Source organism: Mobula birostris, chromosome 8, assembly GCF_030028105.1.
Source record: "Mobula birostris isolate sMobBir1 chromosome 8, sMobBir1.hap1, whole genome shotgun sequence".
Classification (NCBI taxonomy): Eukaryota; Metazoa; Chordata; class Chondrichthyes; order Myliobatiformes; family Myliobatidae; genus Mobula; species Mobula birostris.
Genome location: NC_092377.1, coordinates 47,780,234 through 47,793,503, shown reverse-complemented (window position 1 = coordinate 47,793,503; position 13,270 = coordinate 47,780,234). Strand labels below are relative to the sequence as shown.

Genomic DNA, 13,270 nt, shown 5'->3' with positions numbered 1-13,270 from the left:
GGGAGGTTATATGGGAGGCAGGGTTTGAGGGTTGGCACAACATTGTGGGCCGAAGGGTCTGAACTGTGCTGTACTATTCTATGTTTAACATGGTCATCCCTACCTTATTCCTCACTTCCACCCATATAGTCTCAGTAGACAAGCTCTCCAGTCTGGACTCTGCCATGACATTTTCCCTGTCAAATAATGCCATCCCTCCTCCTTTTATCTCATCTAAAACAATGGAATCCCAGAACATTGAACAGCCAGTCCTGCCCCTCCTGCAACTAAGCCTCACTAACGGCTACAATGTCACAGTGTCGTAATTCCACATGCTGATCTGTGCCCTAAGTTCATCAGCTTTTCCTACATTACTCCTTGCATTGAAATATATACTGCAGAACATTTGTCCCGCCGTGCTTGATCTTCTGATTCCTGACTTTGTATGTAGGTTTAACAACATCTTTCTCCACAACCACTCCACAGTCTGTTCTGGTGCATTGGTTTCTATCGCCCTGCAACTCTAGTTTAGACTTCCCTGCGCAGCACTAGCAAACCTTTCCGAAAGGTTATTAGTCCCTTCCAGTTCGGGTGTAAACCGTCCCATTTATACTGGAACCTGGCCTGCTGCGTTCACCAGCAACCTTGATGTGTGTTGCCATTTATACTGGAACCATCTTCCCTGGAAGAGAGCCCAGTGATCCAAAAATCTGAAGCCCTTCCTCCTGCACCATCTCCTTAGCCACATGTTCAACTGTATGATCTTCCTATTTCTGGCCTCACTAGTACGTGGCACAGGTAGTAATCCTGAGATTGCAGACCTGAAGGTCCTGTCCTTTAACTTAGCATCTAACTCCCTGAACTCACTTTGCAGGACCTCGTCACCCATCCTACCTATATTATTAGTACTGATGTGGATCACAACTCTGGCTGCTCACCCTGCCGTGGACTTGATCAAGATGTCCTTGACCCCAGCATCCGGGAGGCATCTGAGAATCTTGAGAATCTCTTTCTCGTCCACGGAACTTCCTTTCTGTTCTCCTAACCAATGAATCTCTATCACTACAGCTTTCCTCTTCTCCCCTCTTACCTCTGAACCACAATGCCAGAGACCTGACCACTGTGGCTTTCCTCTGCTATGTCATTCCACCACCACCCCTGCTCCCCCCCCCACCCCCACCACCACCACAACCACCAACAGTATTCAACGTGGTATACCTGTTGTTGAGCAGAACAGCTACAAGGCTACACTGCATTGGCTACCTAACCCTTTTCCCTCTCCTGACAGTTACCTAGTTTTCTGTGTCCTACACCTTGGGAATAGCTACTTCTTTGTATGTTGTGTCTATCAATGTCTCAGCCACCCGAATGATCCGGAATTCATCCAGTTCCAGCTCATGGTCTTTTAGAAGCTGCAGCCGAATGCATTTCTTGCAGGTGTTGTCATTAGGGATACTGAAGGTCTTCCTGCCCTCCTGTATCCCACAGGAGGAGCATTCTACCATCCTGCCTGGCATCCCTGCTGCTCTAGATGTGCAATAAGAAAGAAAGTATAAATAATGAAAAAAAAATTGCCTATGGCCTATGCTTCTCCTCTATGAGTCAAAGCCTTAACTCCCCACTCTGTAACACTGGCCCGCTCCCACAATAGCCACTCTACTTAAACCTAGCTACTTTTTATTGGTCGTTGTCAAGTGCCTAATACTGCTTCATACCTGTCTGACTTGCTAGTCATTTGCCAGTCCTCTGCCCATTTAATTAGTTTATCAATATCCCCTTGTAATTTTCATGACCACTTATAAGTTTTCATAACTCTTACTTACGGTCAACATTGGTTTCTGGTTAAACTTGAGTTTTATTTTTGCTTTTAATCCTTGTAATCTGCTTAAGCTCTTTGGGATATCAATTATGACCTGTAGATCAAATACGAATTGAATAGCCTTGGACAGCTATGCATTAGCCTATTAGTTCTGGAATTCTCAGTATTAGTTCTGGAATTCTCAGTATTAATCTCAACCCCTCATGCTTTTAGTTGTTTCTTAAAATGTACTGTATCTATGAAAGCTTTTGGTAATCTGCTCAATTATTGTATTGCATGATTAAACTTTGCTTAGAATGACTAATTTATAAGTACCAGAATTGGTTGGTTTATGCGTGAATCCACAAAAAATAATTTAAAGAATTAAAGATTAGTTTTGTTGACTGAAGAAGTAATATTGCCTTCTGGAACTTTTTACTCCTTTTTTGTCCCATAAAATTTTGTACATTTACCTAAAACTTAATAGAAAAATATAAAGGATAGATCACTTGCAATGGAATGGTATCTCAATAATGCTTGTGTTACTCCAAGGAGAATAATCACAACAGAGCTTCTCTCAACTTGTTGAATATAACTGCTTTTCCCGCAATTTCCACAATGCATCCTCCAAAGAGCACCAGTATTATTTAAGTTTTGAAGTTTACTTATTCAAATGTGAGTGCCATCAAACATTAACCTAGAAATTCAAGGTAGAAAGCTAGGAATTGACTTTCTAGGAACAACAATTTCAAAGTTCGTTTTAGCTCTCCTTTGTAAAAGAGCCAATTCACATTCCCTAAGTAAAAATAAATCATGTCACTTTAAAAGTGATCATGGAATTAAAGACCTTTAAGAAAGGGGATTGTGTAGTAGCAAGTTATATAGCATTTTAATGGCAGCAAGTTTATGATTATTAACTTTTTTTCCAACTCCTGAAAAACAGGTAGAAAATGAAAAAACTGAAAGCAGCGCACTAAAGCGGGAGCATCAGACTCTAATTGACTCATGTGAAAACCTTGAGAAAACCAGGCAGAAGATTTCTCATGATCTGCAGGTGAAGGAATCACAAGTTAATTACCTAGAGGGACAACTTGCATCAAGCAAGAAACTTGTTGAGAAGCTTGAACAAGAGAACAAAAGGTAAAGCTGTGCAAATTAAATTTGATTTGGGCACATTGTGCCCTTTGGCAGAAAAGTAAAAAACGTCGTGGTAGAACTGCTTGGTATCATGAACGTATCCTTCAACAAGGACACCATTTGTTTGGTTAAGAAGGTTCAAGAATTAATTGGAGGATAGCAGTGTGCTCTGTCATTGTAAGTTTAGCAATGACTGGTGTTCAATTCTATTTACAACTCCTAAGCGTTATAGGAGTCAGTTATTTGTGATAAGTAGCAAGTAGCTTTCACAGCACAAAATTTCCAGGTAATGTCCACCTCTGATGAGAGAGAGAAAAAAACTAAGTGCCCATCACAAACATTCTGGGGATTACCAGTGACCACGGACTCAGTTAAAGCAGTCATATACATACTACAGTTACAAGGGCATATTAGACACTGCATCCTGAGTGAGTGTCTTCGATTTGACACCTCAAAGTCTTTCTACCAGCTACTAGGTATGTCAGTAATGTGATGGAATGTTTTCCACTTCCCTAGTAAGTGCACATCCAACTCCTCACAAGAACTTCAACACTGTCCATCTTATTTATTTGATACCTCTTTTAAACATACAAGGTTGCAGTGACCCTAACCTACTATATGACAGCACCAATGAAACCCTTGACGTCCACCAGCAAGAAGTACTCACTTGTTAGTGGACTGACTTTTTATTGTTTGTAGACTTACACAACCCACCCAGGAGTATGATGGTATTACTGGGACTGTGGGCTACTGGAGATGGGGTTATGGTTGGGAACACATTTGAGTCAGAAACACAAGCAGAAGTTTACAGACATGAGCCCTGCTTCCTGCACCCATTAACTCAATGAATTCGTTGGAAAATGCATTGTACTAATGTGAGGAAGAGAGGTGTTGGGATGGTGTAATACCCAACAATTCAGAAGATCTGTTTGCCGTTAACTGAAGTACTTGACATAAAAAATGAAGAAGAATCTCAGCCTACCACCAGATGGTGCTATTTGGATTCACTCAGAATGTTACAATATCATTGCCACTTGAATCTTTTCTTGGATTGATAGTAAATTATTTTACTGCAGTCATTGAATTGTACAGCAGTGGAAAGTGCCTTTTGCTCCTCAAGTCCCTGCTGACTATCTGTTACATATTTATATTAATCTTGTTTACGAGTACTTTGTTCATAGCCTACAGTGTTTTGGTAATTCAAAAACTCATCCAGTTGCTTTTTAAATGTTGTGATGTGAGAGAAACTGCCTTGAGGCAATATTGCAGCCGCCCTTTGGGCGAAAGAAATTTTTTTCAGATCTCTTCTAAATCTTTTAACACTCATCTATTATTGGGAAAAGGTTCTTGTCACTACCCCTCTATGTCTTCCACGCGAAGGAACATGACTCTATTCTGTATGTTTGAACAGTTATGGTCACATTTTATAATTTGAATGTGAAGTAGCATAAAAGCTGAGGTGGTTCAGTTAGTGATCTGTTTAAATAAATAATGGGAGGGTATCACAAAAAGCTTCAGTTCATCTGTAATAAGAGGAAAATTCATCAGGTTTTCATTGCTAATCAGTATCACATGGAATTTATGCTTAATGTACATTTATTATCGAAGTATGTATATGTCACCATATATGACCTTGAGATTCATTTTGTTGCAGTTATTTACAGGAAAATAAAGAAATGCAATCCATTTTATAAAAAATCTTGAGCATAAGGGACCAACTGGACTCTTCTGTGCTCTATGAATCTCTATGTCAATGATAATTCAACATAGTCTGTACTGGCATTAGAGTAATAGTCATACAGCAAACTGATCCTGGGAGTGCGAGTGTTAATGTATGAGGAGCCTTTGATGTCTCCGGGCTTGCACTCACTGGAGTTTAGACGAACAAAAGTTCAAAGTAAATTTATTATCAAAGTACATATATCTCAACGTATACAACCCTGAGATTCATGCCTTGCGGGCATACTCAATTAACAGAATAATAACCATAACAGAATCAATGAAAGCCTGCACCAACTTGGGCATTCAACCAGCGTGCAAAAGGCAACAACCTTGTGCAGAAACAAAACAAAAGAAATAATAATATTAATGAATAAATAAGAAATTAATATCGAGAACCTGAGATGAAGAGTTTAGAAGAATGAGGGGAGACCTCATAGAAACATTTCGAATGTTGAAAGGCATGGATAGAGTGGATGTGGCAAAGTTGTTTCCCATGATGGGGGAGTCTAGTACAAGAGGGCATGACTTAAGGATTGAAGGGCGTCCATTCAAAACAGAAATGCGAAGAAATTTTTTTAGTCAGAGGGTGGTGAATCTATGGAATTTGTTGCCACGGCCAGCAATGGAGGCCAAGTCATTGGGTGTATTTAAGGCAGAGATTGATAGGTATCTGAGTAGCCAGGGCATCAAAGGTTATGGTGAGAAGGCAGGGGAGTGGGACTAAATAGGAGAATGGATCAGCTCATGATAAAATGGTGGAGCAGACTCAATGGGCCGAATGGCCTACTTCTGCTCCTTTGTCTTATGGTCTTATGGTCTAAGAGTCCTTAAGAGTGAGTCCATAGATTGTGGGAACATTTCAATGATGGGGCAAGTGAAGTTATCCCCTTTGGTTCAAGAGCCTGATGGTAGAGGTGTAATAACTGTTCTTGAACTGGTGGTGTGAGTCCTGAGGCTCTTCTACCACCTTCCTCATGACAGCAGCAAGAAGAGAGCATGCCCTTGGTGATGGGGGTCTTTGATGCTGCATGCTGCTTTCCTGTGACAGCATGTTGTCAAGATTTTGTCAGTGGTGGGGAGGACTTTACCTGTGTTGGACTGGGTTGTATCCGTTACTAAAGCAACACACACAAAATGCTGGAGGAGCTCAGCGGGTCAGACAGCATCCATGGAACTGGATAAATAATCAATCTTTCGGGCCAAGAACCTTCTTCAGGACTTAGTAGGAAGGGGGAAGATGTCAGAATAAAACGATGGGGGGGGGGGAGGGAAAAGAGGCTGGTAGAAGGTGATAGATGAAGCCAGGTGGGTGGGAAAAGTCTAGGGCTGGAGAAGAAAGAATCTGATAGGAGAGCAGAGTGAATCATAGGAGGAAGTGACCCGGGGGATGTAATAGGCAGGTGAGAAGAAAACATCAGAGTGGGGAATAGAGGAACTGGGGTAGGGGGAATGTAATTTGTTTGCTGGAAGAAGAAATCAATATTCATGCATCGGGTTGGAGGCTACCCAGACGGAAATTAAGGTGTTGCTCCTCCACCCTGAGGGTGGACTCATCTTACACAAGAGGAGTGCCATGGATCGACACGTCGTAATGGGAGTTAAAATGTTTGGCCATTGGAAAGTCTTGCTTGTGGCAGATGGTGCAGAGCTGCTTGACAAAGTGATCCTCCAATCCACTAGAGGTCTCAGCAATGCAGATGAGGGAGCACTGGCAACAACAGATGGTCCCAGCAGGTTCACAGGTGAAAAGTTGCCACACCTGGAAGGTGGCTGTTTGGGGCCCTGACTGAAGAAGAGAGAGGAGGTGTATGAGTAGATGTAGCACTTAGCCTGCTTGCAGGGATGAGTGCCTAGAAGGAGATCAGCAGGGAGGGATGAATGGACAAGGGAATCTCGGAGAGAGTGATTCCTACAGAAAGTGGAGTGGGGTGATACTTCTTGTAGGATTGTTGAAGTTTTAGATGCAATGGTGAATCTTTGTAAACTCCGAGTAAGCAGAGGCTTTCTTCATAATTGTACTTGCGTGCTGGGCCGAGGACAAATCCTTCCAAAATTATAACACCTAGGAACTTAAAGATGCTGATCCTTTCTACCACTGATCCTCTGATGAGGACTAACTCATGGATCTCTGGTTTCCTTCTCCTGAAGTCAATAATCAGTTCCTTGGTTTTGCTGGCATTGAATAAGAGGTTATTGTTATGGTACTACTCAGCAGGTGTTCAATCTCCCTCCTATATGCTGATTCATCACTACCTTTGATTCGGCCTATGACGGTGGTGTTGTCAGCAAACTTGAATGTGGCATTGGCATTGTGCTTAGTCACACAGTCGTATATGTAAAGTGAATAGAGCAAGCGTTAAGCACACAGGTTGTGGTTCACCTGTGCTGATGGAAATCATGGAGGAGATGTTGCCAATCCAAACCGACTGGGCTCTGAAAGTGAAGGAAATTGAGGATCCAATTGCACAAGGAGATATTGAGGTCAAGGTCTTGGAATTTATTGATTAGTTTTGAGAAGATGATGGTATTGAATGCCAAGCTATAGTCGATAAGGAGCAACCTGATTTATGCATCTCTGTTGTCCAGATGTTCCAGGGTTGAGTGAAGAGCTAATGAGACAGCATCTGCTGTGGACCTGTTGCTTCAGTAGGCAAACTGGAGCAGATTCAAGTCACTTCTCAGGCAGGAGTTGATATGTTTCATCACTAACCTTTCAAAGCAGTTCATCACTGTGGATGTAAGTGCTACTGGATGAGTCACTGAGGCAGGTCACTGTTCTTCTTCGGTACTAGTATAATTGAAGCCTGCGTGACGCAGGTGAGTACCTTAGACCTCCGATGCTAGAGGCGAAAGATCTCAGTGAATGGTCCAGCCATTTGATCAGCACAGGTCATTAGTACTCGGCCAGGTACTTTGTCTGGGTCGGATGCTTCTCGTGGGTTCACCTTACTGAAGGATGCTCGCACGTCAGCCTCAGAGACTGTGGGAGTTTGTGACGGTTCCTTCAAGTTTTTATGGACAAAGCCAGCATAGAAGACATCGAGCTCATCTGGAAGTGAAGCCCTGTTGTCACCTATATTACTTGATCAAAGGAGATCTCGTTGAAGCCTATTGAATATTGAAAGGCTTGGACAGAGATGGTGTGATGAGGATGTTTCCACTGTGGGGAAAGTCTAGGACTGGAGGTCACAGCCTCAGCACAGAAGGATGCCTCCTAGAACAGACACCCCTGCCACCCCCACCCCAAAGGCAGACTGCAGAACTCACCGCCACAGATAGCTGTGGAGGCACATCCAAAGCACATCATGTGAATGCTTCAATGAACTCCGCTGCAATGATGTATGTGGCAAAGAAACCTACTCTGATAGATTGGAGTTGTATCACAGGAAGAAGTTGATGTATTCAGCTCAAAAATAAGTTGGAAGAAGGAAATGGCCATTCATGATGACCTTTTGTTGTTTCTTCATTCATTTATTCTGCTGTTGTGATAGAATCCCAATGTAAGGGCGATGTAGGCCATCTTTAGGAGCAACTTCTAAATAATGAGATGCTACATTAGCCTTAAAATAAAATTAGTAGCCACATATTTTACATTCACTTTGAGCGCAAGGGAATAGAGGTGCAGGAAGTGAATAATAACATTAAGCAAAAAAGGGCTCATCTTTATGTAAATTGCGATTACACATGTAACACTCGCTTTGCCTAGTGGCATGATCTCAGGGGTGGTAACCCCCCCCTGCCCGGCCATCACCCGTTTGGGTGGATGCTGCGTGAAGTGTCCCCTGTGTCAAATTAGTACCCCAAAATAACAAACAGTACACAATATGCGGTTAAACAAGTAAGATTTTACAACTCTTACTTGGACTATGAGACTAGTAGAGAGCAAAATATAAAGAATTTATTTAACCAGTTTGTGCACAATTCGTTGGAGCTCACTGTTTTCCTTCGCTGATTCCTCCTTCGATCGTCGTCGACCCTTGGCCTCCACTGGAGCCTGGAGAGTCAGGCAGCCCACCGACTTGTCAAGTCGTGTCTCCTCTCTTCATTCCCCTCACGTCTTCTGCTCAAAGCCCGCGAGAACCAACAGCTTTCACTCAAACAAGAAAGAATAACATCTCGCCCATTGGTTAGCAACTGAATTCCAAAGTCCCGTTATCTCTACCTATAACCTACCTATGTCTGTACCTATGCTGCTACAGAGAACCCATTACCTCAGCAGTTAACATTACAGAGAAGCCATTTTATTAGCCTTAGCAGTTAACATAAACGAGAAACCCTTACATACTGTCATGTGTGAAGCCAAGCAGAGCTGCAGAATGGATGATGTTAGTGAGAGAGATAACGAGAGACAACGGAGAGCCATTCAAAATGCTAATAAGAGAGAAGAGAGAGATAACGAAAGCGAGACATATAATTCAGATGTTGGCGTCTGCCACAGACAGTTTGCTTTGAACCTGAACTGTTCATTAACAATCCTGCTGAGACAATAGGAAGTGTGAAGTTTGATGGACAGGTGATACCACATCAAGAGGATAAAAATAGCGGGTTTGCTAAGGCACAGGACACATGCCATGAGACCCTGAAAAGAGCATTGTGCCCCACAAGTTGGTGGGAGTTGGAGGACCAATTCGTGGGAATCGGCCAGAGGTTTACAGGGTGTAAAGGTACGACCGGTGGGAACCTGTTGTGTGTTCGCCCTTGCCTGGGTGCCGGGTTCACCACGGAAGAACGGTCGCATCCGGAACAGAAGTGTCACAGTCGGTGACCACATTGGGGTCAGAAAGCATTGAAAGTTTTGTGTGTGTCTCTCTCTCTGTCTCTCCCCCCTCCCCTCTCTCTCCCCCCAACGGTACAACAACAGCGATTACTTCGAACTGCACTAGACTGAACTGAACTCTGCTTCACCTTAAGACTGATCATTTTACCCCTAGACTGCGACAGAGCTTGGTTGATTCCTATTACCCCATTTCTGTGTATATGTGTGTATTATCATTGCTAATCTGTTATATTTATATCCTTGCGGTTAGTGTACTGTATTATTTTTGTTAATAAAACTTTATTAGTTTCTAGTAATCACAGACTCCAACGAGTGTTCCATTTCTGCTGGTTTGACAACCCAGTTACGGGGTACGTAACAATACATACTGAAGTTGAGCGGTATTTGAAGTTTTCTCCTATTGTTACCTTTGAAATGAAGCTAACCATTACTGGTTCTGCGAATGGAAAGACAATGCACATGGTCATTGAACACCTGTATTTTTCTGCTTATAGATGCAAGTCTGAACTTGAGCGATGCCAAGCAACTGGAATGCCTGCAGATTGTTCATCTGGAACGCCGAAAACGAATTGCTCAAGGTCCATAACACCAAATAAAAATGTTGTTGGTAAGCTTGTTTACATCTTAGTATTGTAAAGATTTTAATACAGAAAATTATATTGAGTCACTGGCTGAAATGGAGAATAGAATAAAGCCAGTAAGGTAATAAATCTGTAGGCCATTTGGTGGGGAAGCTTTTGAAAACACTAATTTAGGAAAAAAATTACAGTGAAAGGAGTGTGTAAAGAGCAATTCATGAGACAAATATGAGACACAACGGAGATTTTTGGTGAAAAACGGCATCGTACACCGAAGCTCTCTCTGGGGCTTAGTGCTGGAATGCAGTTAATAAATGGCTGTTTGAAACTTTTAGGAGGAAATATTGAAGATCTACAGACTACACAAAACTAGAAAGTGGAGTGAAATGAGGAAAATAGTACAGGTCGACCTTCACTAATCCAATTACCTGTCAGCCGGTTCCTTTGATAATCCGGCACTCCTCAGGTCCCAATGGTGCTGGATTAGTGAAAGTTGACCTGTATCAGACTTCAGAAGGACACAAGACTGTAAACAAAAATAGGCATATACTCTTCAGATGAAACGTAATACAGAGAAGTGTGAATTAGTACATTTTAGTAGAAATCATAAGGAGAGGCAATGTATGTAGATTATAATTAAAGAGTATAAAATGCAGATTACAGGTATAAACATGAAGAGTCAAGTATTACCTATCTTTAAATATAATCAACATGCACAAAATGCTGAAGGAACTCAGCAGGCCAGGCAACATCTATGGAAAAGAGTAAACAGTCAATGTTTTGACCCCTTCATTAAGAGTTCTTCAGTTCTGATGAAGGGTCTTGACCTGAAATATCGACAGTTTACTCTTTTCTATAGATGCTGCCTGGCCTGCTGAGTTGCTCCAGCATTTGTGTGCGTTGCTTTGGATTTCCAGCATCTGCAGATTTTCCTGTGTTTAAATATAAGTGTTTGTATTGGGTTATAAGAAGCACATTGGCTTCTGATAGTTATTGAACATGTGTTCCATTCTGCTGATTGCAAGATAATTGTAATACCAGTGTTGCTCTGGGTAATATCTCCTGTTCTGTGTTTTATTGGGAAAGTGAGTTGTACATTTTTAAACAAAAAAATCCACAATAAGTTGATGGTTGCTTATCTTGCACATTGCACCAAAAGGCTTTAATACTTTCCTCTGCATTTGAGAAGGAAAGTTGGAACAGACTGTTTGACATTAATTAATTTGTTAATTATTTTCCAGACTCTAAACTAGAGGAAATGCAGGAAAAATATAACAAAGAAGTGGAAGAAAGAAGTCGACTGGAAACAGAATTAAAAATAATTCAGGCCAAGGTGAGATGAGTCTTTGGCCTCTAAAGACAATATGCTGGCAGTGCAGCTCTAGTAAGTGGTGGGGAGGCTCTACACGTAACATGAATCTTTCCACATTACACACTCTAATTTTCTTTTCCTGTTCACTTAAGCGGAAAAGTGAAAAAGAATTTCCTCCACGAAAGCCACAATTGAATCTGCCTTCACTACCCTGACAGACAGTGCATTCTAGATGATTTGTCAAATATGTGTAGTTCAAGCTGCTCTTAAAGGCAAATTGCAACAATAACAATTTGCATTTATGGAGTTGCTTTAACATAGCAAATTGTCCCAACATGCTTATTATGAACAACATTATTAAGAATGCCAGAGTTTGATTGCGCTTGGTACCAGGTTACACTTGCTCTCAGCTTCACCTGTTTCACTTTGACTCTTCCCTTTTCTATCTCCTCAGAGGACAGGTTAACAATCAGTGTCCATTCCAAGTCAACATACACTCTTAAGTACCTTTTCTATACTTTCTTCCAACCTAATTCCTATAAAGGACTCTGAGTTTCTCCACCTCTGTCAGATCGGTTCTGACAATGCAACCCTTCCTCCCCAGCGGTATGATGTGTCTTATTGCTCCATTGGATGTGGTTTCCCACCTACCACTGTTGACATGGCTCTCAACGGCATTTGCTCCATTCACTACAGAAAACCCACAACTCCTTGCCCAGAATTAGGATGGTTTTCTCTTTTCACACTCAGCCAACATTTGTAATCAGATGATTGTCTGCTGCAGTTTCCAATGTGATGCAGCAGCCAAACAGTATTTTCAATATTTTCTACTTTTATAATTGACCCACACAAGGCATTGTCAGAATTGATCACCAACCTTGCTGGACTAGGTTTGAAGGAGCAGCTTTATAAGATTGACAGGTTTAGAGAGATGATCAGGGTTAAGAAACAGCCATCAGTGCTGGAATCAGAAGCAATTAGATCCACTGTGATGAGGTGCTTTGCGAGGTTAGACAGGAAGTCTATCAACTCCTGCATGAGGAACATCCTGGATCCATTCCAATTTGCCTGACATCATAAGCTGTCAACAGCAGATGCTATTTCATTGGTTCTCCACTCAGCTCTTAGACACCTGGATAAAGAAATTGTATAAATCAGGATGTTGTTCATTGACTACAGCTCAGCATTCAACATTTTCATTCCCTCAACTTATCACAAAGCCCCGACACTTGGGCTTTGCTTCTTGTCTATGCAGCTGGGCACTCTATTTCCTCACTGGTAGACTCTAGCTAGCATGGATTGGTAATATCTGCTCCACACATACTGTCAGCACCACCAGGCTCTGTGCTTAGCCCTGCTCTACTCGCTTTACAATTATGATTGTGTGGCTAGACACAGCTCGAATGCCATATTCAAGTTTGCAGATGACGCCACTGTTGTTGAATGAATCAAAGGTGGTGATGAATCAGCACATAGAATGCAAATTGATCTTCATAGCTACTTTTGCTTATCTGTTTTGTGCATCCTGTTGACATCATCTACAGACACAAGGTCAGGTACATTTTAAAAAACTGATATTACCTTTTCCTAAACAGTAATAGCTAAGTAAGTGAATGGCTGCAGATGTATTATGGAAAATGGAATGTCAAATGTTAGGCATTCAGGCAGTTGTATGCTCTTTAGATTTGAGGTGCACCATGTACAGATAATTAAAGGAGTGAGGCTTGCGGTGATGGGGAGGAATATGGTTGGTGAGGGATAAGAGGAAATAATGAGTCGTGTCTTCACCTGATTGATAGTGTAGGAATAGAGAGATCGGGGGTGATAATGGGGTTGTCAGTAAGTCAGAATTTATGTAGAGGGTAAAATTTAGTTTTTAAGAGAATCGGAAATTGAAGCTTTATTGGCACATATACCAAGGAACAATAGAAACACTGCGTTTTACATACTTTCCAAACATCAGTATA

The 13,270-nt window shown here is 41.7% G+C and overlaps 1 protein-coding gene across 1 annotated transcript in view; it reads left to right on the top strand.

Annotated features, from left to right (window-relative positions):
• Positions 1–13,270, top strand: part of cenpf (centromere protein F) — a 65,653-nt gene that overhangs the window by 6,100 nt on the left and 46,283 nt on the right. Inside the window, exons 3-5 of the mRNA XM_072265125.1 lie at positions 2,721–2,917; positions 9,908–10,020; positions 11,233–11,324. Of these exons, the coding sequence (XP_072121226.1) occupies positions 2,721–2,917; positions 9,908–10,020; positions 11,233–11,324 (402 nt within the window). The remainder of the gene's footprint in view (positions 1–2,720; positions 2,918–9,907; positions 10,021–11,232; positions 11,325–13,270) is intronic.